The following is a 27360-nucleotide window of genomic DNA, read 5'->3' as shown; positions in this document are numbered from 1 at the left end:
TACACATATAATTTTATTAATTATATTCGTATTTTATTCCTAATTAACATTATTTCAAATTATTTGTCATTACAGATGATCATATAATATTATTATTATTATTACTCCATTATACAATATGATTATTTATTTTAGTACAGTATACTGGGTCCCTCATGAATTAGCTGTTTTGCTCGGTGACAGAAAATAGCTAATATAAACTAGAGAAAGTCAGATGCCGACGGTTTCGATTTTGATAGGTGCACTGGACATGACAACACTTGACATGACATGTTCACTCCCTTCGTCATCTCGAACTATTGAAACAAGTCATTGATTTTCTTTAAAAAGTCGTTTTGTCTTCTCATTGACACCCTTTAATACACTCGTCTATATTATTTTCTTGTGAATTCTAGGAGGCAATGTCCCACGTTATGTTTATTTAGGGTATCAAACAATTTGGAACTTTATTACTAGGTAATAATAATGTTGAAGCCTCTCTATTATTAGGTGTGGCGGAACAAGTAATTAATTCCTATGTTTTAGATTATTTGGTCTCTTAAAAACCAGAATAATTATAGACATAATTAATGTTCGGTTTATTATGTAAAGATTTAATATTTATAATTTATAAACGTATATAATTAACATAAGTAAAAATATATATATATTTTAATTAAAATAAGAAATATCACTCTATTAATTTTAAAAATATATTAAAATTATATAGTGGGTTGGTATTTATTTTAGAATTTTTTTTTTTATGGAAAATGAAAATTAGCTTATAAATTATTAAAAGAAGATAAAAAAAAAATCTCAACAGGAAGCGTCGTGGTGGCGCCACGTGATTGGTCCGTTACCGAGGTACCAAAACCGGTCACGATCACATTACATTATTGTCCTTGCGTATTAATAAGGATAGGCAGACCATCCATGTCGTGGGCCCCAATTATAGGGGACAAAAACGTCAACAATTATTTCGACTATATTTAAATTTATAATTTATTTTTATTATATTTAATTTTAAAAATATTTAAACTCGTATAAATCTTTTGTCCAGTAAGCATATAATATTATATATATTTTTTTAAAAATAATTATATTTTAATAAATTTAAAAATGAAATGTTTTTTTTAAACTATATGTAATTAAATGTTTTAAAGCTGTAAAAGAGATAACTATAGGAATGCTGTAAAGATAAAGGATGTGGATGACATGTGAAGCATTTTAATTGATAATAATAATTTTTAAAAAAGAAAAACGATTAAAAATAAAAACTATGCAAATTATAGGAATCGTGTTCGATACCCACCTTTTCTTGTGGGCCACGATAAGAATATTAGGTGAGTGTATCACATTTTCTCGTGGGCTAAGGTTTTGGTATGCAACGGACATGCAGCCGTGTGTCACGGTCATGCTTGTCCCGGGCATGTTGCCCATGGCCGCATGCCCATGACAAGCCAACCCTTGTCATGTTTTTTCATTCTAGTGTTTTTCCTTTTGTAATTATAGAGTNTTATTTATTTATTGCTTCTCTTTCAAGTTAATAATTCTATATATATTTACCTTTAAAAAGAAATTAAGTGTATAAATAAGTGTACAAAGGAAACCCTTAGTTTGGGATATTATTTTTGGAGTTATTAGTTTTTATTTTAAAAAATAAAAAAGGATTTTTTTAATTATAGAGAGATAATTATCAAATAAATCGAATAAGGATAAAATTTTGAACAGCCATTATATTGGTTTGTTTTCCCAAAAAGAGTAAATAAATTTTATTTCGTACTTTTTTGCTTTTTTTCTCTTTTTATTTCCAATGATATATTTCTATACACATATAATTTTATTAATTATATTCGTATTTTATTCCTAATTAACATTATTTCAAATTATTTGTCATTACAGATGATCATATAATATTATTATTATTATTACTCCATTATACAATATGATTATTTATTTTAGTACAGTATACTGGGTCCCTCATGAATTAGCTGTTTTGCTCGGTGACAGAAAATAGCTAATATAAACTAGAGAAAGTCAGATGCCGACGGTTTCGATTTTGATAGGTGCACTGGACATGACAACACTTGACATGACATGTTCACTCCCTTCGTCATCTCGAACTATTGAAACAAGTCATTGATTTTCTTTAAAAAGTCGTTTTGTCTTCTCATTGACACCCTTTAATACACTCGTCTATATTATTTTCTTGTGAATTCTAGGAGGCAATGTCCCACGTTATGTTTATTTAGGGTATCAAACAATTTGGAACTTTATTACTAGGTAATAATAATGTTGAAGCCTCTCTATTATTAGGTGTGGCGGAACAAGTAATTAATTCCTATGTTTTAGATTATTTGGTCTCTTAAAAACCAGAATAATTATAGACATAATTAATGTTCGGTTTATTATGTAAAGATTTAATATTTATAATTTATAAACGTATATAATTAACATAAGTAAAAATATATATATATTTTAATTAAAATAAGAAATATCACTCTATTAATTTTAAAAATATATTAAAATTATATAGTGGGTTGGTATTTATTTTAGAATTTTTTTTTTTATGGAAAATGAAAATTAGCTTATAAATTATTAAAAGAAGATAAAAAAAAAATCTCAACAGGAAGCGTCGTGGTGGCGCCACGTGATTGGTCCGTTACCGAGGTACCAAAACCGGTCACGATCACATTACATTATTGTCCTTGCGTATTAATAAGGATAGGCAGACCATCCATGTCGTGGGCCCCAATTATAGGGGACAAAAACGTCAACAATTATTTCGACTATATTTAAATTTATAATTTATTTTTATTATATTTAATTTTAAAAATATTTAAACTCGTATAAATCTTTTGTCCAGTAAGCATATAATATTATATATATTTTTTTAAAAATAATTATATTTTAATAAATTTAAAAATGAAATGTTTTTTTTAAACTATATGTAATTAAATGTTTTAAAGCTGTAAAAGAGATAACTATAGGAATGCTGTAAAGATAAAGGATGTGGATGACATGTGAAGCATTTTAATTGATAATAATAATTTTTAAAAAAGAAAAACGATTAAAAATAAAAACTATGCAAATTATAGGAATCGTGTTCGATACCCACCTTTTCTTGTGGGCCACGATAAGAATATTAGGTGAGTGTATCACATTTTCTCGTGGGCTAAGGTTTTGGTATGCAACGGACATGCAGCCGTGTGTCACGGTCATGCTTGTCCAGGGCATGTTGCCCATGGCCGCATGCCCATGACAAGCCAAACCCTTGTCATGTTTTTTCATTCTAGTGTTTTTCCTTTTGTAATTATAGAGTGTATGACACCTCAAAAATATCATGTCTAGGCCTGCCAGAACTAAAATGGCCCAGAATGTACTATAGTATAGGGGGATATGACTAGTCATCAACTTCTCCCTACCCAAGGTTATATATGCTAAGCCGTTGTTATCTTTCTCTTGCTTGCTTATATAACGTCTCTTTCAAAAATCTCTCTCTCTCCTCGTTTTCTAAAACCTTCTTTTAAAACCGAGGCTAGAGGCTCGACCGTACGTCGCTTGGCCGTAGGCGACGCAAGAACAAATTGGCTTAACTCACTTGTCGCTGGAAAGTGAGTGCCGCACAATCGCTAGTCCGCTGCCTTCGAAAGTGCGATTGTGTCAAGTGGTATCAGAGCTTTGTTAGCTCCGTAACGTCATACAGACCGAGATCATGTCGACGACAAAGTCGACACCCAAAGCACAAGCCGATCGGCTTACGCTAATAGAGGAGGAAATGCTGTTCCTCAAAGAAGTCCCTGACACCCTCCGTTTCCTGGAAACACGGGTGACCGAACTGAGTGAGAAAGTCGTCCAAGTCGACGCAATGGGCAACCGCCTAGACGGGTTGCCAATCGCAGAACTGTTGTTTCGAGTGACCTCGCTCGAAGAAAGAGTTGCTCCTACGAGCAGCCCAAAACCGTCTGATAGTCCGGATAGCTCTGTCGCACACAAAGAGGGACGTGGCGAAGAGTTCGACGTACTACAAAACACAATGATGAGTTTGTTCAATGGATTGGCTGATGAATTCAGATCAACAGTCGACGACCTCCAAGAAAGGATGTCCGCCATGAGCACTCGAATTGAAGTTACCATGAAAGCCGTGGAAGGTGTCACGGCTGGACAAACTAATGCAGGATCCAACAAACTAAGGTTCCCAGACCCTAGAGCCTTCAAAGGGAATCGGGACGCCAAAGAGTTGGAGAACTTCATCTTTGACGTCGAACAGTACTTCAAAGCCACAACGGCTTGTACCGACGACAAGAAGGTGACTGTAGCTGCGATGTATCTCGTAGACGACGCCAAACTGTGGTGGCGTACGAAGGTGCAAGACATCGAGGATGGATTGTGCACCATCGACTCATGGGAGGACCTCAAGAGAGAGTTGAGGGAACAATTCCTCCCCGAAAATGCAGGACACATAGCAATGGAGAAAATAGTAGCCCTGAAACACACTGGAAACATACGGGACTACGTCAGACAGTTCTCAACCCTGATGCTGGATATCAGGGGCACAGCAGAGAAGGACAAGGTGTTCTTCTTTATAAATGGTCTACAGCCGTGGGCCAAAACAAAGATACATGAGAACAGGGTCCAAACCCTAGCTGCCGCAATGGCCTGCGCCGAGAGACTCGTGGACTGTGGGAACGAAGCAGGATCCCAAAGAAGAGCGACACCAGCCCCAAACAATGGGGGCAAACCATACAGACCACCAGGCCATCGAAATGGAAGCCCCAACAGATCGAATGGATGGACGGATAGACCTCCTCAGAACAATCAAGCGGGGACATCTCGAGGGCCTTACCATCAAAAGAACCACCCGACGACGCCTTTGCAATGCATACTGTGTAAAGGCCCCCACAAGGTATCCTACTGTCCTCATCGGGCCTCTCTCACTGCACTCCAAGTGTCCATTCAAGAGAGCAATGAGGCAAGGGTCGAGACTTTGCTAGACAAGAAAGAAGATCACGACAACCCCCGAATGGGCGCACTCAAATTCTTGTCAGCCCTCCAACGGAAAGTCGAACCGAAGGAGATAATAGAGAAAGGGCTTATGTTCGTAGATGCCACAATAAACTCTCGACCGAGCAAGAGCACTCTGATAGACTCTGGAGCAACCCACAACTTCATTGCTGATCAAGAAGCCAGAAGATTGGGACTCACCATAGGAAAAGACCCGGGGAAAATGAAAGCTGTCAACTCCGAGGCCTTGCCTATTGTGGGAGTTTCCAAAGGAGTCCCCTTCAAAATAGGGGATTGGACTGGAGAGCTAGACCTTGTCGTGGTTCGCATGGACGACTTCGACGTGGTACTTGGGATGGAGTTCCTCCTAGAACACAAGGTCATCCCAATGCCATTGGCAAAATGCTTGGTGATCACCGACCGTAACCCCACAGTAATACCTGCAAGCATCAAGCAACCAGGTAATCTTCGAATGATCTCGGCCATACAGCTGAAAAGGGGACTCGCACGAGAGGAACCTACATTCATGGCCATACCACTGATAGAAGAGGCAACCACCGAAGAGACTGTCCCAGAGGAAATCAAGGAAGTATTAGACAGCTATACCGACATAATGCCAGAGAGTCTACCACAAACACTACCACCTCGTCGAGGCATTGACCACGAAATCGAACTCCTCCCCGGGGTTAAGCCGCCCGCAAAGAATGCATACCGGATGGCTCCACCCGAGCTAGCCGAATTGAGGAAACAACTAGACGAGTTGCTGAAGGCGGGATTCATTCGCCCGGCAAAGGCCCCTTATGGAGCCCCCGTACTATTCCAGAAGAAGAAGGATGGGACGTTGCGTCTGTGCATAGACTATAGAGCCTTAAACAAGGTGACAGTACGCAACAAATATCCTCTGCCGATAATATCTGACTTGTTCGACCAACTTCACGGGGCCAAGTACTTCACGAAATTGGACTTACGATCGGGATATTATCAAGTACGTATTGCCGAAGGGGACGAACCCAAGACGACGTGCGTAACAAGATATGGGGCCTTCGAATTCCTAGTAATGCCCTTTGGCTTGACAAACGCCCCAGCTACGTTCTGCACGTTGATGAACCAGGTTTTCTACGAATACCTGGATCAATTCGTCATAGTATACCTCGACGACATTGTTGTTTACAGCACAACCCTCGAGGAACACAAAGTGCACTTGAAGTTAGTGTTTGACAAGCTCCGGCAGAACCAGCTGTATGTGAAGAAGGAGAAATGTGCATTCGCACAAACATGCATCCACTTCCTTGGACATGTCGTCAGATGTGGACAAATCAGTATGGATAGCGACAAGATAAAAGCTATCCAAGAATGGAAGGTTCCTACTTCCGTATCTGAGTTGAGGTCCTTCTTAGGACTAGCCAACTACTATAGGCGGTTCGTCGAAGGGTTTTCACGACGAGCCGCCCCATTGACAGAGCTGTTGAAGAAAGACCACCCTTGGTCGTGGTCGAATGATTGTCAAATGGCCTTTGAAAATCTGAAAACAACCATGACGAGGGGTCCTGTCCTCGGGTTGGTTGACGTCACAAAGCCATTTGAAGTGGAAACCGATGCTTCCGACTTTGCTCTCGGTGGGGTCCTTATTCAAGAAGGCCACCCCATCGCTTACGAAAGTCGAAAGCTCAACGATGCCGAACGAAGATACACTGTCTCCGAGAAAGAAATGCTGGCTGTAGTCCATTGCCTTCGAGTCTGGAGACAGTACCTCTTAGGATCGCAGTTCGTAGTGAAGACGGATAACAGCGCCACTTGCCACTTCTTTGATCAACCAAAATTAACAGCAAAACAAGCCCGGTGGCAGGAGTCGTTGGCTGAATTCGACTTCAAGTTCGAACACAAAGCGGGAAAGAGTAATCAAGCAGCCGACGCGCTGAGTCGGAAGGGCGAACATGCGGCCCTGTGCATGTTAGCCCATATTCATTCAAGTAAGATCGATGGATCGATGCGCGACATCATCAAGGAACATTTACACAAAGACCCATCGGCCAAAGCCGTTGTCGAACTAGCTAAGGCTGGAAAGACACGGCAGTTTTGGGTTGAGGGGGACCTCCTGATAACCAAAGGAAACAGATTGTACGTCCCAAGAACGGGAGAACTGAGGAAGAAGCTCATTCAAGAATGTCACGACACCTTATGGGCCGGACACCCGGGATGGCAAAGAACATACGCCCTAATAAAGAAGGGGTACTTCTGGCCAAACATGCGAGACGACATCATGCAATACACCAAGACGTGCCTCATCTGCCAACAGGATAAGGTCGAGAAAGCCAAAGTCTCTGGACTCTTGGAACCTCTACCTGTGCCAACACGACCCTGGGAAAGTGTATCTCTGGACTTCATAACACACCTCCCAAAAGTCGGGGAATATGACGCCATCTTGGTTATTGTGGACCGGTTCTCAAAATATGCGACGTTCATCCCCACTCCCAAATTATGTTCGGCGGAACTCACAGCCCAACTGTTTTTCAAACACGTTGTAAAGTTATGGGGCATTCCGTCGAGCATCATCAGTGACAGGGATGGCAGATTTATTGGGACATTCTGGACTGAGTTATTCGCTTTCTTGGGAACAACCTTGAACATCTCCTCGAGTTATCACCCTCAAACCGATGGACAGACAGAACGGTTCAACTGCTTGCTCGAAGAATACTTACGTCACTTCGTCGACGCTCGCCAAAAGAACTGGATACAATTGTTAGATGTCGCCCAATTTTGCTTCAATTGTCAAACAAGCTCGTCTACGGGGAAGAGTCCCTTTGAAATTGTAAGTGGACGACAACCGGCCTTACCCCATATTATTGATCATCCTTATGCAGGAAAAAACCCTCAAGCTCACAACTTTACAAGAGAATGGAAGCAGACGACAGATATAGCCCGAGCATATTTAGAGAAGGCTTCCAAGCATATGAAGAAATGGGCGGACAAGAAGCGTCGCCCCCTTCATTTCCGTGCAGGAGATCAAGTCCTTATCAAGCTGAGACCAGAACAGATCAGATTTCGTAGCCGAAAGGACCAGAGATTAGTTCGTAAATACGAAGGCCCGGTTGAAGTCCTTAAAAAGATTGGGGCTACCTCCTACCGAGTTGCACTCCCCGCATGGATGAAAATTCACCCCGTCATTCATGTGAGCAACTTGAAGCCCTATCACCCTGATCCAGACGACGACCATCGAAATACAACCACAAGACCGAGCATCGATCTGAAACAAAAAGAGACAAAGGAAGTGGAAGAGATCCTAGCCGACAGGGTTAGGAAGATAGGAAGACCTGTACGGACGATTCGTGAATTCCTTGTCAAATGGAAGAATCTCCCTACAGAGGAAACAAGCTGGGAACGCGCCGAAGATCTGAACTCCGCCGCCACCCACATCGCAAGGTATGAAAGTAGTCGGTTGACGGGGACGTCAACCAATTAGGTGGGGGAGGATGTCACGGTCATGCCTGTCCAGGGCCTGTTGCCCATGGCCGCATGCCCATGACAAGCCAAACCCTTGTCATGTCTTTTCATTCTAGTGTTTTTCCCTTTGTAATTCTAGAGCGTATGACACCTCAAGAAAATCATGTCTAGGCCTGCCAGAACTAAAATGGCCCAGAATGTACTATAGGGGGATATGACTAGTCGTCAACTTCTCCCTACCCAAGGTTATATATGCTAAGCCGTTGTTATCTTTCTCTTGCTTGCTTATATAACGTCTCTTTCTAAAATCTCTCTTTCAAAAATCTCTCTCTCTCCTCGTTTTCTAAAACCTTCTTTTAAAACCGAGGCTAGAGGCTCGACCGTACGTCGCTTGGCCGTAGGCGACGCAAGAACAAATTGGCTTAACTCACTTGTCTCTGGAAAGTGAGTGCCGCACAATCGCTAGTCCGCTGCCTTCGAAAGTGCGATTGTGTCACCGTGGACCAACACACCTTGGACAAACATGACCGTGACACATTGCATGTCCTTAATTTGTGAGGCTTTGGTTCGATCTAGTTTGGTTCTTTCCTAACCTAATTCACAGGCGAAACGAAGAAGTGAGGTGGATACCTACTAGAGTTAAAACGAAGTTTCTTAGTACAAGCTAAGTCGACTATTCATAAATGCAATTGTATCGAGATAGTTATTGTGATAATAACGTGTGTGGTGAATATCAATTATAGTGAAATGACGCTCGTGGTCCAAATTATTAGTTATTCATGTTTGAAAGGTAAACAGAACGAGATACTTATTATGTGAGAGAACATCGACAAGTCCAATCAACAAGATATCAAATTTGACACGATTGAATAAGGATTTTTGTTAGATCATGAAGCATATCTGTCTCGACCTCTTCTTAGTATAGCTTTGAACTTCGCTCTCACGTGTGAACTCGTAAATTTAACTTCTTCGTTCAGATCACCTATCTGCTTTAGGTGTCTGGATGAGAAACGTTTTGACCTTATGTAATACTTGGATTGGTCAAATCCATTTCGAGTGACTTCTATTGCTACGACATGCTTGAGTCGTGCCTGCATAATAGGGTGGAGTTCTGGTCCTCGTTGTGCCATTTCTCTCTTAATTTCTTTTATCTCCTCCTCTTCTTGTGCTCGTTTATCACTTATTTCTTTGATGATGAAGCACAACTGAGGCGATTGTCCTCGATTGTTTCTACCCTCGAACTCTTCCTTTATTTTTTGTTTGTTTTCTTCTAGTCTCTAGCTAGCACTATTGCTGCATGGATTACCGAGATATTTTCCTTATATAATTTTGAACGCTACTTGTGTGTATGCGAGTTTATAGGTTTCTTATATTATTAGACCTTTAATTTTTAATTTGGATTTTTCTTTCGGTTCCAAGGTCAATCATAATAGAAAATTATAAAAAAAAAAACACAGCCATTTTCTTTCTTAATTATTGAGTTGACTTTGACCATATTAAAAAGAAAAATATATCTTTTAATTAATTAATTGGTCTAAGTAACCAATATTTATTAGCTTTACTCGCTTAATAATTTATTATTTTTAGTTTATTAACTTTAAAAAGTATTAACTTATTTTTATCAAATAAATAATTGAATTTTAATTTTGTATATATTTATTAAAAAAAAGGATATAATTAAAATTAAAAATTAAAAATTAATTTAATTGATCAATTAATGGGATACCGTAGATATTTAAAATACGTAAATTTTTAAAATTTTATATAATAATTATAAAGTAATCAATTGAAAGTTATCAGTTCAAAAATGGGGGAAAAATGAATGTTGAAGGTAAACGAAGAAGCGTTCGATCTTGAAGGGGAGAGCGCGGATCTTCGTTCCTGAACGATTTCGATTTCGATTTCGATTTCGATTTCTCTCTTTCGTCAATAACAGATGCTAACTTTCAGATTTTCTTTTTCCATTTTTTCCTCGTAATTTTAGTCATGATTCTCGTCGATCTCTGATCTCCTTTTCTCTGTACAGGAGAATAAGATTGAGATTAAAAGAATTTCTCTCCCTTTCGATACTGTCTTGTAATTGCAGGTTGTGGAATGGGGACTGGTGAAGAAGCAGCTTCCCTTGCTGCTCATGATTCGGAAGTATCCATTTCAGGCAAGTATTTCGATATCTTCTTTTTTNTTTTTTTTTTTTTTTTTTTTTTTTTTTTTTTTTTTTTTTTTTTTTTTTTTTTTTTGTTCGTTCGGTGAAGCATTAATTGATGTAAGAAAGTTGAAGGAAATTTGGATTCTTAATATTGTTTACATTATTGTTATTACTGTTTTATATTTTAAGAGAGATTTGAGTTTGGTGATTGTCTGAAGTTTGTTAATGAAGTGATCCTTCACGGCAATGAGGGGCCTTGATTGATTGAGTGTACTGGTTAATTTCAAACCAACGCAAAAGTGAAATGAAATTCATTTGTGTCTTGCTTCTTCAGTTTGATTTTGTCTGGACGATTTACCGTTTTAGTTGTTGCTTTCACTTGGCTTTCGTGGAATTAATGATAACAACTATTCTGTCCTATTCAACTTAGCTTAGGGTCGTTCACATTATCTCTTGATGAAATTTCTATAATTTGCAGAATTATGTCGGAAGCACAAACAAGATCTTGACAATTTGACATTGGTTAATCAACCATTCAAAACATTGAAGTTTTTCACTTTGGGTGTTCTTCAATATGGTAAACACTCGATAGCTTACATTTTAGCTAAAGGTGGTTGGCTTTTGCTTTTAAACTTGATTATTGGGGCAGCTGGAATTCTGGTTTTGACAATTGAAGGGCCACATGAGAAGGTATCTCTGCCTTCTTGAATTTATGTTAGCTTCACATCACTCATTCCAGCATTATATGTGTGCATATTTGCATCAAATATTCACTCTTTTCAACAATATGTGTGTATATTTATGCAACTGCAAGTATTACATCATTTAGGATGAACTGTGATGAATTTTTCATGATCACATTTTGAAGTATGTTTGTGATTTTCGATTTGTATATTTGGTGTTTTGATATGCTCTATTGATATGGTAGCTTTCGGGATGGATATTCTATATTTTATTAAAATGTTTGTAGGTTTGCCATTATCCAGCAATATATTTTACATGGATACTATCTGTAATTTTAAGCTGTACCATCCTAAATGTGATAGTTCTAAGCAAATGATTGCACTCCTTATGACATTGTTTTATCACGGGTTTCTAAGAATGATGTTTTTTGAATAAATGTTGTGAATTTAAATTCCTGCCTGTTTATGTAGGCTCTTGAGAGTTGTTATAATTGTACCCAAGAAAATGCTGCAAAAAAATTTATGCACCATATATATACTGAATCAATCCAGTAGAAATGCCATATTATAGAAGAGGTTGGAACTTGGAAGTATTTAGAGGAACTGTTAAGATGGTGGATAGAGAAATGATGGAAACTATCCTAGTAAATGTTGTTTGGTTGAAGTGGGGATATATCTCTTCATAAATCAACTTGTTGCGCTTTTATATTCAGGAAGTGAATTTATTTCTATCCTTGAAATTGTTGACCTTTTCCTTTTAATTTGGCCATTGCCTTCCAGTTTTCAGGCAATCGTTTTATAAAATAAATCTTCTCTGCTTTTGCAGCATGTGGAGGAGATTGTAAAATACTTTGACTACGGATTGTGGTGGGTGATCCTAGGAGTTGCATCATCAATTGGACTTGGTAATTAATGTTGTTTGATTCAAGATCCGTGCTAATTATTCTTTCTTCTTTGTAAGACGCAATGTTTTTTTTCTGATATTTAGATTGCAATTTGCTGTTATCATCAATATTGTATTTATTGTGCTAATCTGTATTGATAGGATGGGATTGAGCATCTGAATCTTAGTTGATTTCACGCCCTATCATTTACTTTCAGGGTCTGGCCTGCATACTTTTGTTCTTTATCTGGGGCCTCATATTGGGTTTTTCACGATAAAGGCGGTGCAGTGTGGGCGAGTGGACTTGAAGAGTGCTGTTTATGACACAATACAATTGAAAAGAGGTCCATCATGGCTTGAGAAGGATTGCTCAGAATTTGGACCTCCAGTTTTCACATCACAAGTCCCCCTCAGTAGCATATTGCCCATGGTTCAGATAGAGGCAATTCTCTGGGGTATTGGGACTTCCTTAGGAGAGCTTCCTCCTTACTTCATCTCAAGGGCGGGTATGAGAAATAGTGTGTTTACTAGTATTCGTTAATAGTTATAAATCAATTAAATTCTTTTGGTGATATGACAATCAGTTGAGCATTTTTTTTATATTCCATTTTCTCTTATCCATTTTTTTTTTCGGTGGGTGGAACTTGTCTATGTAAAAACAGTTTGCAATACTGAAAGAGAGAACATTTTTAATTCGTGATCCTAAATAGTAAATAGTCAACATTTTGTAATTTATAGGTAGGAACTACTGGGCAAGGCAATGCTTTGAGGTCATGGTGTAAGTAGTTTTTGCTTAGGATTGAATGGCTATGGATAATATTGTACTTCTTTTTGAAACCCTTCCTCGTCATAATGATGATGTGAAAATATGATAGAGCAAAATGTAATGGCAAACAAGAGCTTGTTCAAGTTTTTACTTCGGAACTTTGCAATTAGTGCTATGATTATGACCAACAATCTAGTCTGTAATCTGAAATTCTCCAATTGTAATTTATGGCTTTGCCAATTGTAATTTTTTGCATTGCTGATATTCTTTCATATCCAAGCTTCATATTTTATGTTCAAATATATTTCTTCCATTGTGCAGCACGCCTCTCTGGTGGCAGATCAGAAGCAATGGAAGAACTAGATGCCTCTTCAAGGGAAACTGATGGACTCATTTCAACATATTTAAACAGAATCAAGCGATGGTTCCTTTCACATGCTCAACATTTAAATTTCCTTACTATTCTACTGCTTGCTTCGGTTAGTTATGACTTTATTCTCTTCAATTACTGATATTTTATTTTCCTTTTTTTCCTGCCTTCCATTGGGGGTGAGAGTATAACTTTACTGGTTCGCTAATATCATGTTATTTTTCCCCTTCAAATATGTTATATTCATTACAACTTAGTGGTCATAGGGACATATTCTCATGGGATAAAATTTTGTGTAAGCTAAACTTCATAATGTGTCTTTTGACGCTTATGATACTTACCAGCATCAATCATATCATTAGCACGATTGTTTCTGATCTTCACTGCTTGTCTTTCAGATTCCAAATCCTCTGTTCGACTTAGCTGGCATTATGTGTGGACAATTTGGAGTTCCTTTCTGGGAATTCTTTTTTGCTACGCTGGTTGGAAAAGCTATTATTAAAACTCACATTCAGGTTTGTGAAGTTTTTATATTTTGTTGTCTAATATTATTTGACTTTGTTTGCAAGGAGCTAAATCCCTTTTACATGTTCAAGTTAAAGCCGTGTATCTTTTGATAATTTGGTGCTTATGATTTCCGTGCAGACCATTTTCATCATTGCTGTTTGCAACAATCAGCTTCTTGATTGGATAGAAAACGAATTATTATGGATACTCAGCTTTGTGCCTGGATTTTCATCTATCTTGCCCGGGCTGGTTGCCAAGCTCAACGCAGTTAAATCTAAGTATCTGAAAGCACCATCTCAAGTCGCGGCTAATGCCAAGGTACTTGCTGATATTGCATTCATCTGAAAATTCTATCAATTTGTTTGCCTGAGAGCTTATCTGCCAAAACCCGTTGTTTACCACATTCATCTTATATGCCTCTTTTCTTCCTCTTTCCCTTCACCTCTCAACATCAGGCCAAGAAATGGGACTTTTCGGTTTCCTCCATCTGGAACACTATAGTATGGCTCATGATCATGAACTTCTCTATCAAGATTATGACTTCAACTGCCCAAAGGTACTTGAAGAAACAGCAAGACGAGGAGCTGGCCGCCATGACCGACAAAGTCTCTGCATCAGCATGCTCGAATTAACCCGACCCTAATGCTCTCTCTCCTTTCATCCTTATAACCAAGATTTAGCATAAGTCCCACTGGTTCGAGTAATCGAGAATCTGTCTGGAGAACCTTCTGTTAGAAAGCTGTATAGAATAGGAAGGCATTTTGGAGAAGAGCAAAGTTACAAGCTATACATGATTAGGAAGGCATTTCTTTGGGTAATTATATTAACTTACCCGCTCTTAACCATTGGAAAATTGCACCATTATTCTTTCTTAGTCTCAGACATATATGACTCATTACTTGAATTATGATGGCTTATCACTCATTCTAATTTCTCTCTCTTTGGTTGAATGGTCTGTGCACATTTTCTCAAAACAGTTAGTCAAGAAATCTCCAATTAAGAAACTTAGTAGTAGTGCCTATGAAGTGGGCATCCAGTATTTGATATTTGATAGATAAACCACTAGGTTGACATCTTATTCAGACATTATATTTTTAATTGAAATACTGTTCTGATGATTCATCTTATCTGGGAAAAATCCATTATCTTCAAATTCCCACTTGCTTTGAAAACGGTGTTACGAGGATTATTAGAACTCACGAGGCCCCTCAGAATAGTAGTTAAGTAATAGTTCTCGTGGCTTTGTTTTTTGTTTTCTCAAAAATCTTCATTCCAATGGAACTTTTGTGAAGGTGTATTCCTAATGAGTCTCAACAATTCTTGAATTGTAGAGAACGGTAAAATCTGTTAATTTTTTCTAAAAAAACTTCATTCCCATGAATTTTTCGGTTGGTACTTTTCCTCACTAACCCATTTGTTAGAAGTGTAAATGGAGTGAGCGGAAAATAAAGAGCGGATAGAAAGGTGCCTCGACTTGGTTAGACCATATCACTTGTGCCTAATCGATATTAGTTTCGGACTCAACTATGGTAAGCTCTTCATTCACTAGGCACATGGATCTGATCTATGGTTCTAGATCACCTCGGTAGCAATTATATATATAGATATACCTATGTTCCTTTAATTAACAACTTAAATTTAGGATGTTTAACCATAATAATAGAATAATCTTAGTTTAAAACCTTTATTTATATAATTTAACCTACCGAAGATAGTAAGATACAATATTTATTAATTTAATTAAAATGGTAAGTACAATAAAAAAACACCCTGGAAAGTTGGTACGGCAACGGGAGCCACAATTTTGTTATTAATAAATTAGTGGGACATAATACTACTAACCCTTCCAAATTCCCATAATTGCAGAAATACCCCTACTTCATAATATCACCTAACAATTATTATTAATGAATTAATAGTCAGTAATTATTATGTTCTAGATAACGCCCCAACTCGTCTAATCATTCCTTGTTAGACGTCATATATTCTAATTTTTTATTATCTGATAATTTAAAATCGTTAATATATGTCAACTTAAATATAGTTTAATGATTAAAATATCACTCTAAATTTAGGTGGGGGTAGAGCCACCGAAAAGGAACGGTGGGGCTGGTGGGGTCGATATCCATTGATTTTGGGCCATTGGATTGAATATTTATAATGTATTTGATAATAAAGGAAAAGGGGATATGTTCACTTTTTGTTTGTAATGTAATGAAAAAATGAAATATAAAGTAATGTGAATGAAAAAGGAGTTTTGGTTTTGTTTGGCAAAACGACGTCGTTGTCTTTCATTTTGATTTTGCCACATCATTTTGTCTTATTCTCTGGCCCCACTCCCTTAAAAAACATTTGTGGGACCCTCTTTTGCACCTTTTTTTTTTTAAAAAAAAAAAATTTATTTTGTTATTTAGGGAAATTAAATTAAATTTATTTATTTTTATTTTGTGGAGTTTGATTTGGTTGCTACACTTTTGTTGTGGTATGGTATCCCATCATTTTGGATGGTCATTCAATCTCCACCGTCCGATCTCTCCCTCTCTCTTTCTCTAATTAGGGATTGGAATAAATTTTGTACTAATTAAACCTAATCTTTGTCCTAATTAATGTTGTTCTAATTAACTAGACGTTTATTAATTTATCAATGTCGGTTAATAATATAAATCTATTAATAAAGATGTGTATGATTGATGACAAACATGCAATTTTTTTTTTAAAAAATACTATATTTACACATATATATAGATAGATATGTGAATATTATAAGATATCATAAACAAATGGTAGCTACATCGTTATCTAAACGATCTATACACTATTTATGTATAATCTATGATTTCAAATATAAAACTCTCAACTTTCTTGTCACAACTTGATAATGAAGATATGATCATGTGCATTATTGGATATTAAAATGGAAAGTAGTTGGTAAAAGGGTATATTTGGATGTCAGAAAAGTACGAATTTCAGCTATGCAGTAGAGGACAAAATGGTCATATTTTGGGAATAGTTTGAATAGATTCGGTAATAGAAAAGGAGCATATTTTTTAACTTCGACGTGTTGGTGTAACATAGATGTCCTTTTGGACAATAGTCAATCAAAAAACTAAGCAAGAGCTAAGTCAACACATTTGGAAGAATCTCGCCAAGGCCAAGATAATAGTTCATATACCGTAAGATTTACAGAGTGGAGATGTACGATAGAGAATAAGTGGGATATGGTAAGTTTAAGAGATAGGGTAGAATTTAAACTACCACACTATTACTATACCATAGGAAGTCTACGAGTAGATCATTTGAGTTACTGACTATCCAAATTTGAAGGATGCAACAAAGGAAGCTATAAGAGACAAAGGCAGGAGTGCCCAGACTTAGCAGAGGACAAGGCAATTCGAGATCAAGGCAATTCGAGATCAAGGTGCATCAAGCTCAAACTCTTTCCCTTATTGAGACATTGATCTCGATCAACTTTTAGCAATTATGAAACCCAACAAATCTTTAGTGACTCAACTCATTCACCTTATTCAACTAGATCCCACACCTATCAAACTTAGTACACATTCAAACTTCTAACTTTGACTCTTAATCCATCAATCATGACTCAAAAACTAACTTTTAAAACGGTAATAAGTAATCAATCACGGTCGTTTTAAGAATAATATTAGATAATTAATAAGGTTGGGAGACACGTGCAAGAGTACCTCATGTCAGAAAAAGTGGATGTCCCACACCTTTGACCTTGATCGTTGTGAAAGCCCCACTTCACTGGAAGAACACAACACAAACACATCCCAATTGATACCCCATCCACCTTCCTTTGTCCTTCCCTCAGCCTCACCCACTTAATCAGCAGAATTTGCTTAAAAACTACAACAAACAAAATCTCAGGAAATCCAAAGTTTCTGATTTCCTTTCAACACACAAACAGATTAAGATAATGTTGTTATATCTATCTCAACTCTGGCTGAGCCACGACTGAGATATTGACAACAAAACAGAGCTTACCCTTTTCTTTCCACAATCTTCTTCTTCTGTCCACTATCAAACCACACTTTTCCACTATCATCATCATATAAAAAGACCGAATCAACGGTCCACACGCTCTCCACATCCACATCAACTTTTCTTTCTACACAGTGTGTTATGTGATGAAGATGGAGGAGAGTTTGTAAAAGTAGGTCAGCCTCTGCTGCTTTCCAGCTCTGCCGCCTCTTCCACCCATCATCCATCATCTTCTTATCTCTAACAAATTCAGATTAAAGACTTCAAGAAAGTGATTGAAGGGTCAGTGAAAAGTAAACAACCAAGGAAGGGAATTAAAGGAAGTTTTTATCAAAAAATGTGAGGGCTACCCATTATATGTGCCAAACATATACAACTACACCCTCCTCCTCCTCCTCCTCCTTCACTGCACATATTATATGTTAAAGATGATGCTGTTCTAAAAGCTCTTAAAAGAGAGAAATGAACCTCAAAAAGGTAATGAAATCAGATATCTAAGAAGAAAAACCTCCATTACAGCCCACCACCCGCTTTTCCTCTTCACCATTCCATCATTGTGTAAAGCACTTTACAAAGTGCTGTGTTGTGTTGCTCCTTTGTTTCATCAAGTTTCTTTTCTTTGCATTTCCTTTCCTCTCCCCATTCAGACCAACCATGTGTTCATCAGACCATTAACATCAATCTGGACAGATAACTGAACAGCCTAGACCTGAAGCATTCTCAGATGGAGGACTATTTTCCCACTTCCTCTCACAGCTTTCCCAAAATTGTGGGGTTCGAAGTCCGACGAGCATTCAGATTGCTGCTGCTTAGCTAGTTGAACTTGCATTTCTTCTCAGGCTGGCTATCAGATAGATGCCCGTTGTTATTTTCCTGGGCAAGAGACACCATTCGTAATTCTCTACCCACCCGCAGGTTGTTTTTGCTCTGTTGATTTCACTTGCACTGCAGCAGTATGCACGTAAGGAAAACCTGCAGGTACAAGCTGATGAGGATTACCAGAGGACTGTGTAGTAGCAAACTGTGCAGGATGGAGAATAGCTTGTGTAGGTAAGCCACCAACAGCTTTCATATTAGCTGCATTAGCTGCAGCTGCTGCTGCAGCAGCAACAGCCTTGGCAGGATCAGTAGTGGTGGTGCCTCCAATTGTAACAGGGTGGACAAGAGATAGCATTCCATTGGAGGATGTTCCTCCCGAGCCCTGTGCTTGCTGCTCTGGACGACGTCTTGAATGTGAAGGCGAAGCAGTGGCAGTGCTAGTTGAATGGGGAAATTGAGCCTGCATGTAAGGGAAGAGCAGCTGAGCTTGCTGCAATGTTTGCTTCGCCAAATGTTGCTGTTGCTGTTGCTGTTGTGACTGTGGATGTTGGGATAATTTAGTTCCAGAATTTGAAGAGGCCACTTGGTTATTGCCAAGAATTGACGTAACATTTCTCCCACCAACAGGAGATGCCTTCTGGGGGGGCATAGATGTAGGATTCTTTGTCTGCTGTGATGATAAAGAAGAAGATTGACCAACTTTATGGCCCATGGAACTGGAAGTAGCTGTCCGCGGGCTTCCGCTGGCACCCTTTGACATCGAAGAATTAGTTGGCGAACCGATCATTCCCGGAGATGGTGACTGATTACTGCTAGCAGGTTGCTGCCCTTGTGATTGTGTGGTAGATTTTTGGTTAGCTGCAAAAGAGATCTGAGAGTGGTTTTGCTGCGGACGGCCCTGCTGTTGGGGAAGATTTTTGATGGATGATGTATTTGATGAAGACAGAGAGGGGGTTGGAACTTGAGAAGAAGTGGTGGTTCTTACAGAATTCTTCCACTGAGGAGATTGAGCAGGACTGTTGCTGTTACTTTGGACAAGATTTTGAGAAAAAGAAGACAATGCATTAGGAAACTTGGCAGCCATGGATGTAGGAGGGTGCTCAGCATAGACATTGCCATTACTTGTCGCCGATGTTTTAGTCCTTGCCACTGCAGCTGCATATTGCTGTTGCTTTTGAAGCTGAATCATCTGTTGTTGTTGATGTTGATGTTGCTGCTGCTGCTGCTGCTGCTGCTGCTGACTTCGCTGCAGTGGATGCTGAGAACCACACATATTTACAGTGCCCATTGCAGAGGGCATAACGGAACCTGAAGTTCTAAGAGTTCTTGCAGAGCTGTCAACAACAGCAGCCCCAGCCGGAGTTGTGGACTCGGCTAAATCAGTTCTAGAGAAGGCAATGGACTGTCCAACAGTTGGAGAAGCCTTCACAGACATGTTCTTCCTCTCATCCTCTGCAGCAGATGTATGCACGGTTTTTCCTTCTTCGGCTACACGATATATCTTTTTCTGCTGAGCAGCCTGTGCAGCTGCAGCTGCAGCCATAATGTGTTGATACCCTTGCCTGGTGATCTCAGGAATACTTTGAAATATAGGATGATTTGGTGATATGGAGGAAAGGTCGAGTCCGGGAGCAGATGGTGCCCCATTGGGAGGAGCAAAGGACAAAGCAATAGTTTGAGATGGTTCCAGACCTTTAGAACCCTGCGGCTGTTGTTGTGGCTGCTGTTTCTTGTCATTTGGTGCCCCACCACCTGCAGCCGCCATTGAAGCAGGAGTCATCAAAGCAAAATTAGGAGTATGCATTGGCATTGGAAAATTTGGACCATATACACTCAGATTGGCAAGATTCATTCGACTATCAGCAGTCGACGGGCTATCTTCACCACCAATCTCAGACTCGAGTGGCCTAGTTTGATGAGAGGCATGATTCTGCTGCTGTGAATGAGAGGGCTGATTTCTGGAGGCAGGAAAGCCTTGAAAGTTCCCACTGACAGTGCTCCCATGTGGCCTCTGCTGCTGATTCGATAGGTTCTTTTGAGACGACGAGGAACCATTGGCAGCAGCAGCAGCATTAGCATTCTGAAGGCCCTGTTGATGAGGGTGAGACTGAGGAGGTGGTTGCTGCTGCTGAAGCTGCGAAGGATGAAGCATTTGGGAAGAATAAAACGACCCATTGAAGAACGGCATAGAATGAGTGTGGGTTCCTCTATATGGCGGCGGTGCACCGACGTGCGCTGGAATTGGGTATGTATATCCATTGTTCTGCAAAATGGCTAAATATTGTGGTTCATTGCCAGGCACGCCCGAATAGTTGAAACTCATTGCCGGTGCGGCAATGGCTGCCACAGCTGAGGTACTAACAGAGGAAGAATTTGAAACCACATTGCCATTGGCATTCCCACTAGGAGGAGGAGACTTCACAGAAACAGGCCGAACAGAAGTGGCTACAGCTGCCTGCTGCTGCTGACTCAAAGGCAGAATAAAAGCAGGGCCATGCTGAAATTCAACACACAACGCCAAATTCAGCATATAAAACAGAAGATCTCATCTCATACCATACAGCCAACAGAAATAATTGTGTAGAAAAAGTTATACCAGGATATTACTAGGCGCCCCCGGTGGTAGAGCTTGCTGAAGCAAAATTTGCTTTCTCTGAGCACCATCACCAACATTAACAGCCTGAGAGCCCCTATCCTTCCCAGCATGACCCGAAAACATTCCGAGACTCTGGCCCTTATCCAGCATTGCATTTTTCCCGTTTTTCGGTAGATTTCCTTGCACATCTGCATTGGGCACAATGCTGAGATTACCATGCTTGGGCCCAAACAAGGAAGCCGAACCTGCTGCTGCCGGCCAGAAGGGATTCATCCTCGCAATTTGCTGATGATACAATATATTCCGAGCAATGTAGAAATGCGTCGCACACCTCTTCAGCCGGGGTTGATGGAAAAGCAAATTTGGCGGCTGTTAAAAGCCAAACAAGGAGAGATTTAGGAACTGAATAGACCCACAACAACACAACGGTAGAAAAAGTATAAAGAAGAACGTTTAGACTAACGCAGAAACGTCTACCTGCATGGCTGCCGTAGGCAAAGCGCTTCCATCCACCGACACAACTCCTGGCAGAGGAGCCACATATCTGCTAAAACAAGACAGTGTCATTCCAATGGAGTAGAACAAAAAGAAAACACCAATATATACTGATATAAAGTTCTGTAAGGATCCAAATAGCCCAGATTGTGCGACCATACCCCATAGGAGGCAACCCACTTGGCCAGCCAGGTAGAGACATGGGCAAAGGAAGGGAGCTCGCTTGAGCTGAAAATAAAGTAAAAAAACAACATTGAATCAGCAACCACTTTTGAACCAAACCAGATAAGGAGAGTGAGGAAAGGATGGAGGTGCTGGGATTCGAAAAGTGGAACTTACAAGCACCAGATCCAGCCTTCTCGGAGCCCGGTTGCGGCGGTGGATGTTTCAGAACATACTGAGGGAACTTGTTGGCGTCCACAACATTTGCAGTGGCACAATCTCTGCCAGTTGTTTTCTCTAAATCAAGTTGAAGGTCAACCTTTCCATCTTTGCAAACAATGGGCTTCTTTGAATCATCACCTTCCTCAGCTGCAATTGCTTTGGACTCCACGTTCACAACTTCTTTAGTCCCAAGTCTGGCTGTTCCTTTGTCTTCTTCCTTTATCAGAGGTTTCGTTTCCTACATAAATGCAAGCAAGCCAAACAAGATTATATAAACAATTAATTCCAACATGGGCCATAGCTATCAAGCAAGTGGGCAGGAGAAAGTGAGGGTGGCCCGCTTACCGTGTCCGCATCTATGACCATTGGTTTAGCATCTACGGCCACAAAATCAATCTCTCCATCCCTTTCTGGTGAAGCTCGTAGTGGAGGAGCCTGTACAACACAGGAAAAACAAGAAAAACTCTAATTTCCATATAAAAATACATAAACTTGACTGGGGATTTTTTTCTTAATGATGTAGAAGAAGAAGAAGAAGAAGATTATCTTCACCATCAGATCTATCTTGTATTTATCATCCCGCTGGTTATCAACGTCGAAGGTGGACGATTTGGTTGCTGTCGTATCCTCTCGCTTGTCTTCCAATCTATGGCCGTTTGATTCCTTCAGGGGCGATTGGGGTTCTTCCTTATTTGTACTCAAAACTTTGCCTTCTGATTCTTCAGTCAATGGCTTGGAATTGGACATGACACTGGCTGTATTCACCTTCAGGGCTTCTGGATGGGACTCAGAAGTTGCTGGTAAGGCCTGGGAATTTCCAGATTCGTTTGAAACAACTCCATTTTCACCAGCAGATCCAGAAACTTTATCCACATTTGTTGAAGGGATATCGGTGTTGGACGGTTGATCGGCTGCTTCAGGCTTGGCTGTCGACGAAACAGGGCTATTCCGAAGACTGAAAGCCACCATGTTCTCATCGTCGTACTTCACAGGACGCGGTCGCTTCCTCTTGGGTGCTGCAAATTTCACATCGGATAATTATGAAATATTGATTTCAGACACTTTCACAGAGAAATAACCATAGAAAACAAAAAACTCACCAGTGGCTGATATCGGAGTGACAGAGGAGCTGGAATTCTGAGGCAAAGCAGAAGAGGGGTTAGAAATGGGCGATGAAACTCTGGATTTGGCATCCATGGCGGATTTGTGATCAAACTTCATGGAATCGGCTTCTTGTTTTGGAGGGGCTTGAGGCTGTCTCATCATGCCGTACAAGACTTCAGCAATCTCGATCTCGATCTCGTCTTGAGCCATGGAAGACGGCTTTGAGGAGGATTTGGGAGGCCGGAGTTTAGGCCCGGCTTGCTTCTACAACAGCAGACGGCTTATCAGATACCCCTTATTTCCCCAAAAAAGAATCAGAAAAGATATAAACGGAGTAGAAGTAAGACCAAAGACCGACCAGCTTCTTCCTCACCGAAGCATTGGAAGAAGACGGCGAGGCTGGCGGCTGAAGAAGCGTCGCCATTGCTGTAAGACTTGGTGGCCTCACTGGCGATGTCGAAGCCTGCCGGTGAATAGCCTCTGTAACCATTCCGCCGCCTGCCGCTGCTGGCCAGCATTCATGAGACCGCTTCGTGGAGGCTGAAACAAACAAACAAACAAACACAAAACCAGAAAGAAACCGTCAGAATCTCCTTGACCTAGGGCAGAGAAATCCATCCACCCGATTATATACCTGAACGGGCTTTTCTCGGTACCGACACACCAATCATCTCATCCGCGGGTTTCCACGGCGGTGCTGCTCTGAAACTCTTCGCCGGTGGATAACTTTTCCGATGGTTCAAATTTGTCGCCGGATTCGGAGGAAGCATTCTGACGGAAGCTCCACCAGCACCACCGCCATCGTCGTCTTCATCGTCCTCTTCGTCATTTACACTCTCCTCAGAACTATCTTCCCCTCCATCCTCCCTATTGTTACCGCCATGAATCAATCTATCAGCTCTCCTCCTCTTGCTCCTGCTAAGCCGATCTCTATCTCTATCTCTATCCCTGTCTCGATCTCTGTCTCTATCCCTGTCTCGATCTCGATCTTTCTTCCCGCTTCCTCGATCTCTCAATCTCACCGTATCCTGCAACTCGAGCGGTCCATCATCCTCTACACAAAAACAAACACAAATCAAAATCAAGAAAAAAAAAAAGAATGGCGGTTATAACTCATCATCATCGAAAAGAGTTAGATCTGAGAAAATTAAGACCTGGAGAGTCACGAAGACTACTACTCCTGTATCTCCGTCTAGATAGGCCGTTGGATGCCGCCATGTTCGTCGTCGTCCTTCTAGCTTCTCTATTCCTATCCATATCTAATTCCTTCTCCCTTCCACCGAATCAACTATACCAAAAAACTAATCTCATCTCTCACCACAAGAACAAAAAGAACCCCGACGGAAAAAAAAAAATCGCCGGCGAACAAAAGAAAACTCCAGAAATTATAGATTCGTTTCCTACCTCCTTCCCTCCCCTCCCCCGGCTAAAAAACCGGTAGAGAAATGAAAGAAGAAGAACAAAGAATAAAGAGATTCCTCCACTACAGAAGCCTATCTTCTGCAGCAGCAGCAGCAACAGAAGAAGAAGAAGAAGAAGAAGAAGATGAAGAAAAATGGTAGCTTTTCGCTTATCTAATCTGCTTTCAATCTCTTTTATCTGGAGCTTGTTAGTCCTCTCCCACCTCTGTCTCTGCTTCTCTCTCTCTCTCTCTAACTCTGTAATGCATCATCCTTTCCCCTGGGTCTATTTCACTAAAGCAAAACTTCTCTGGACGGCTACGATCAAGCCTCCCAAAACGCCAAGACATCCACACCGTCCCTACTCAACAGATTCAGCGGCCACGATTTTACCAAAAGCCAACATGGCAAAATCCTAGGCGTTGAGTATAATGGGAAGCGGTGGGACCCATACTTTATCATGAAATAGCCACGTGTCACACTCTTTTCTTCCTTTCCAAGCTTTCATATTTACTCTCTCTACCGCTTTTCTAATTTTCTTCCTTTTTTTATTAATTTCAGTGTGTAATAAATAAAATAAATAATTAAAAAATAAAAAATTTAATTGCCTTTTTTTAAAATTAGTTCCCCCTGAACTCAGATATATTGATGAGAGAGAGAGAGAGAGAGAGATGACTGGCTAGTTTTAGGGGTCCTTGAATTTTTCCACAAGGTGTGATTACTGATGACTGGCTATACCCGGTAGCGAAGACGTTGGTAAAAGCAACACCACGATCGCAACGAATCTAGGTGGCCGCATAAAATATCGTTCCAACCGGTCAACTTTCATTATTCGGTTTCCACGTTTTCATTCCTTTTTTTTTTTTCTTTTTAATATATATATGACGGATGAGATTAAATTGTCGATATTTCGAAAATTGATTAGTGGGGGCCACGTGAGAACCACAAAAAATCAACCGTCCCGATCTCTTTTATCTCCCTAATCATCCACCGCCGTTGGATTACTATCTGACGTAGCCACCTTCTCCCATTTTATTAAAAAACAATTAAATTTAATTAAAATCGACGCCGAGCTGGCATCGAACCAAACAGCTCGGGTCCCTCCCGTGTCGATCAGCGCGCCGTGTTTTCACCGTCGGATTGTTCCCATCGCACGGCCGTCGTTCCGAAACTCGAGTCACGGTCGCGGAATTTCCGAGAACCCATGGGCCCCACCTGGATGCTCTTATTATATTAACAATTTTCCTTCCCTCTCTTAGCCTATTGTCACGTTCGCCTTACGTGGCATCATATAATGACGTGTCCTCGGTCCCACCTTTTAAATTATTTTATTTCTTTTTTTCTCTCTCATCCCTCGGTCAAATTCCAGTATTCGCCGTAATAATTAAGAATATATTTAAACCCTAAACCCAAAAAAAGACCAACCAAAGCCAAATTTTTTAAAAAAAGAATCAACACGTGTCATTTTATGATTGGGTATATTCTATCCGCTTGCTACATAAGCACCCACCTCGGATCTTCATCCATTTCCCGTGCTCACATGCGGGTAAATAACTAAATATCTAATACACTATCATAGCCACGATAACTACACACGTCTGTCACGCAAACCCACTCGCACAGCCCTCTATCATTTCGCAACGTGGAATGATACTAAACATCCATGCCCATCTGTGAGATTTTTATATATCAACATACGCGAATTTTAGCATTGCTCAATAAAAATAAATAAAATATGTGTGAGGGGAGAGCAGCCACGTAGGAAACACTAGACCCCACCGGAAAAGCCTCAAATGGGCCCCACCATTATTTTATTTTATTTTTTAATCTCCAATTTGTCTGTTAGCACCTACGTGGCAGTCTTTGTAACCGTATGCGTAACCCTAGCCGTCACCACCTTACTCTAATAAGCCTTCACTAATTGGCATCCATGTTTTTAGCCTTTTTAAAGCCAAAAATAAATAAATAAATAAATAAATAGACAGACTCTGACAATTTATTATTTTATTTCCTTTTTTCTTTTTAATAATATTATCTAATAAATTATTATAATAATCACACGCTCCATTTAATATTTAATTGTGGGAATATGCTTTTTTTTCCTCATTTAATTGATTAATATTCAAAACTTTGATTAACAAATAGGTCAGATTATATTTTATGGAAATAAAATTTTTAATAAATAATTGGATCATTCAATAAAAATAATTATTTTTATGTATTTAAAAAATTAACAAAATATATTATTATTAAGATTATTTGTAAATATATATGGACAACAGATTCTTTTAAGTAAATTCTAGGGTAGAAATTAACTTTCATTTAATTTTTAAATAATTAATATTGATACAACATACTATTTTTAGAATAATTTATTAACGTCTCATAAATTTCTATTGTAATAAAAGAATTTGCAAAATTAGAATATAAAAATGAGAAATAAATAATTATTAATTAACAAATAAAATAAGATATTTTGATTTATTTAATATTAATTATATAATATTATAAAAACTGGATCTTGTACATCTATCATGTTACGTCATTGGAGGGAAGAAAACAATTCAAACAATTATTAATATTAAATATAATGTATCGATATAACCAAATAATAATAATAATAATAATAATAATAATAATAAGCATCAAGCATATGCCTTATGAATTAAATAATTTTAAAATATAAAATATAAAATTATATTCTATTATTACATTTTTTGACATTTTCAATTAAAAAAGCAAAATTAATTCATTATTATTATATGATAATCTGCACTATCC

At 39.2% G+C, this 27360-nt stretch overlaps 2 protein-coding genes across 5 annotated transcripts; one reads left to right on the top strand and one right to left on the bottom strand.

Annotated features, from left to right (window-relative positions):
* The first annotated feature begins 10224 nt into the window (after positions 1-10224).
* LOC111778861 (vacuole membrane protein KMS1-like) lies at positions 10225-14718 on the top strand. 3 transcript variants are annotated; one of them, XM_023658854.1, is made up of 9 exons: positions 10225-10579; positions 11049-11147; positions 11220-11260; positions 12080-12158; positions 12355-12642; positions 13224-13381; positions 13671-13787; positions 13918-14097; positions 14235-14718. In XM_023658854.1, exons 1-9 carry the CDS (start codon positions 10519-10521, stop codon positions 14409-14411), a joined length of 1200 nt encoding a protein of 399 aa, XP_023514622.1. In that variant the 5' UTR covers positions 10225-10518; the 3' UTR covers positions 14412-14718. The 3 variants fall into 3 exon arrangements, with proteins under 3 accessions (XP_023514622.1, XP_023514621.1, XP_023514623.1); XM_023658853.1 differs by having other exon boundaries at positions 11049-11260; XM_023658855.1 differs by lacking the exons at positions 10225-10579; positions 11220-11260.
* Positions 14719-18087: 3369 nt separating this feature from the next.
* On the bottom strand, positions 18088-24853 carry LOC111779263 (protein TIME FOR COFFEE-like). Of its 2 annotated transcripts, none has more exons than XM_023659380.1 (11): positions 24334-24853; positions 23814-24233; positions 23538-23719; positions 23176-23443; positions 22628-23091; positions 22421-22510; positions 22031-22313; positions 21853-21919; positions 21674-21740; positions 21197-21565; positions 18088-21097 (listed from the first exon to the last, which is right to left on the bottom strand). In XM_023659380.1, the coding sequence occupies exons 1-11, from the start codon at positions 24434-24436 to the stop codon at positions 18683-18685; spliced, it is 4728 nt and encodes a 1575-aa protein (XP_023515148.1). In that variant the 5' UTR covers positions 24437-24853; the 3' UTR covers positions 18088-18682. The 2 variants fall into 2 exon arrangements, with proteins under 2 accessions (XP_023515148.1, XP_023515149.1); XM_023659381.1 differs by having other exon boundaries at positions 23553-23719.
* Between the last annotated feature and the right edge of the window lie 2507 nt (positions 24854-27360).

The sequence above is a fragment of the Cucurbita pepo genome, chromosome LG17 (genome assembly GCF_002806865.2).
Source record: "Cucurbita pepo subsp. pepo cultivar mu-cu-16 chromosome LG17, ASM280686v2, whole genome shotgun sequence".
Lineage (NCBI taxonomy): Eukaryota > Viridiplantae > Streptophyta > Magnoliopsida > Cucurbitales > Cucurbitaceae > Cucurbita > Cucurbita pepo.
Note: the sequence above shows the minus strand (reverse complement) of the source record. Positions and strands in the feature narration are given on the sequence as shown.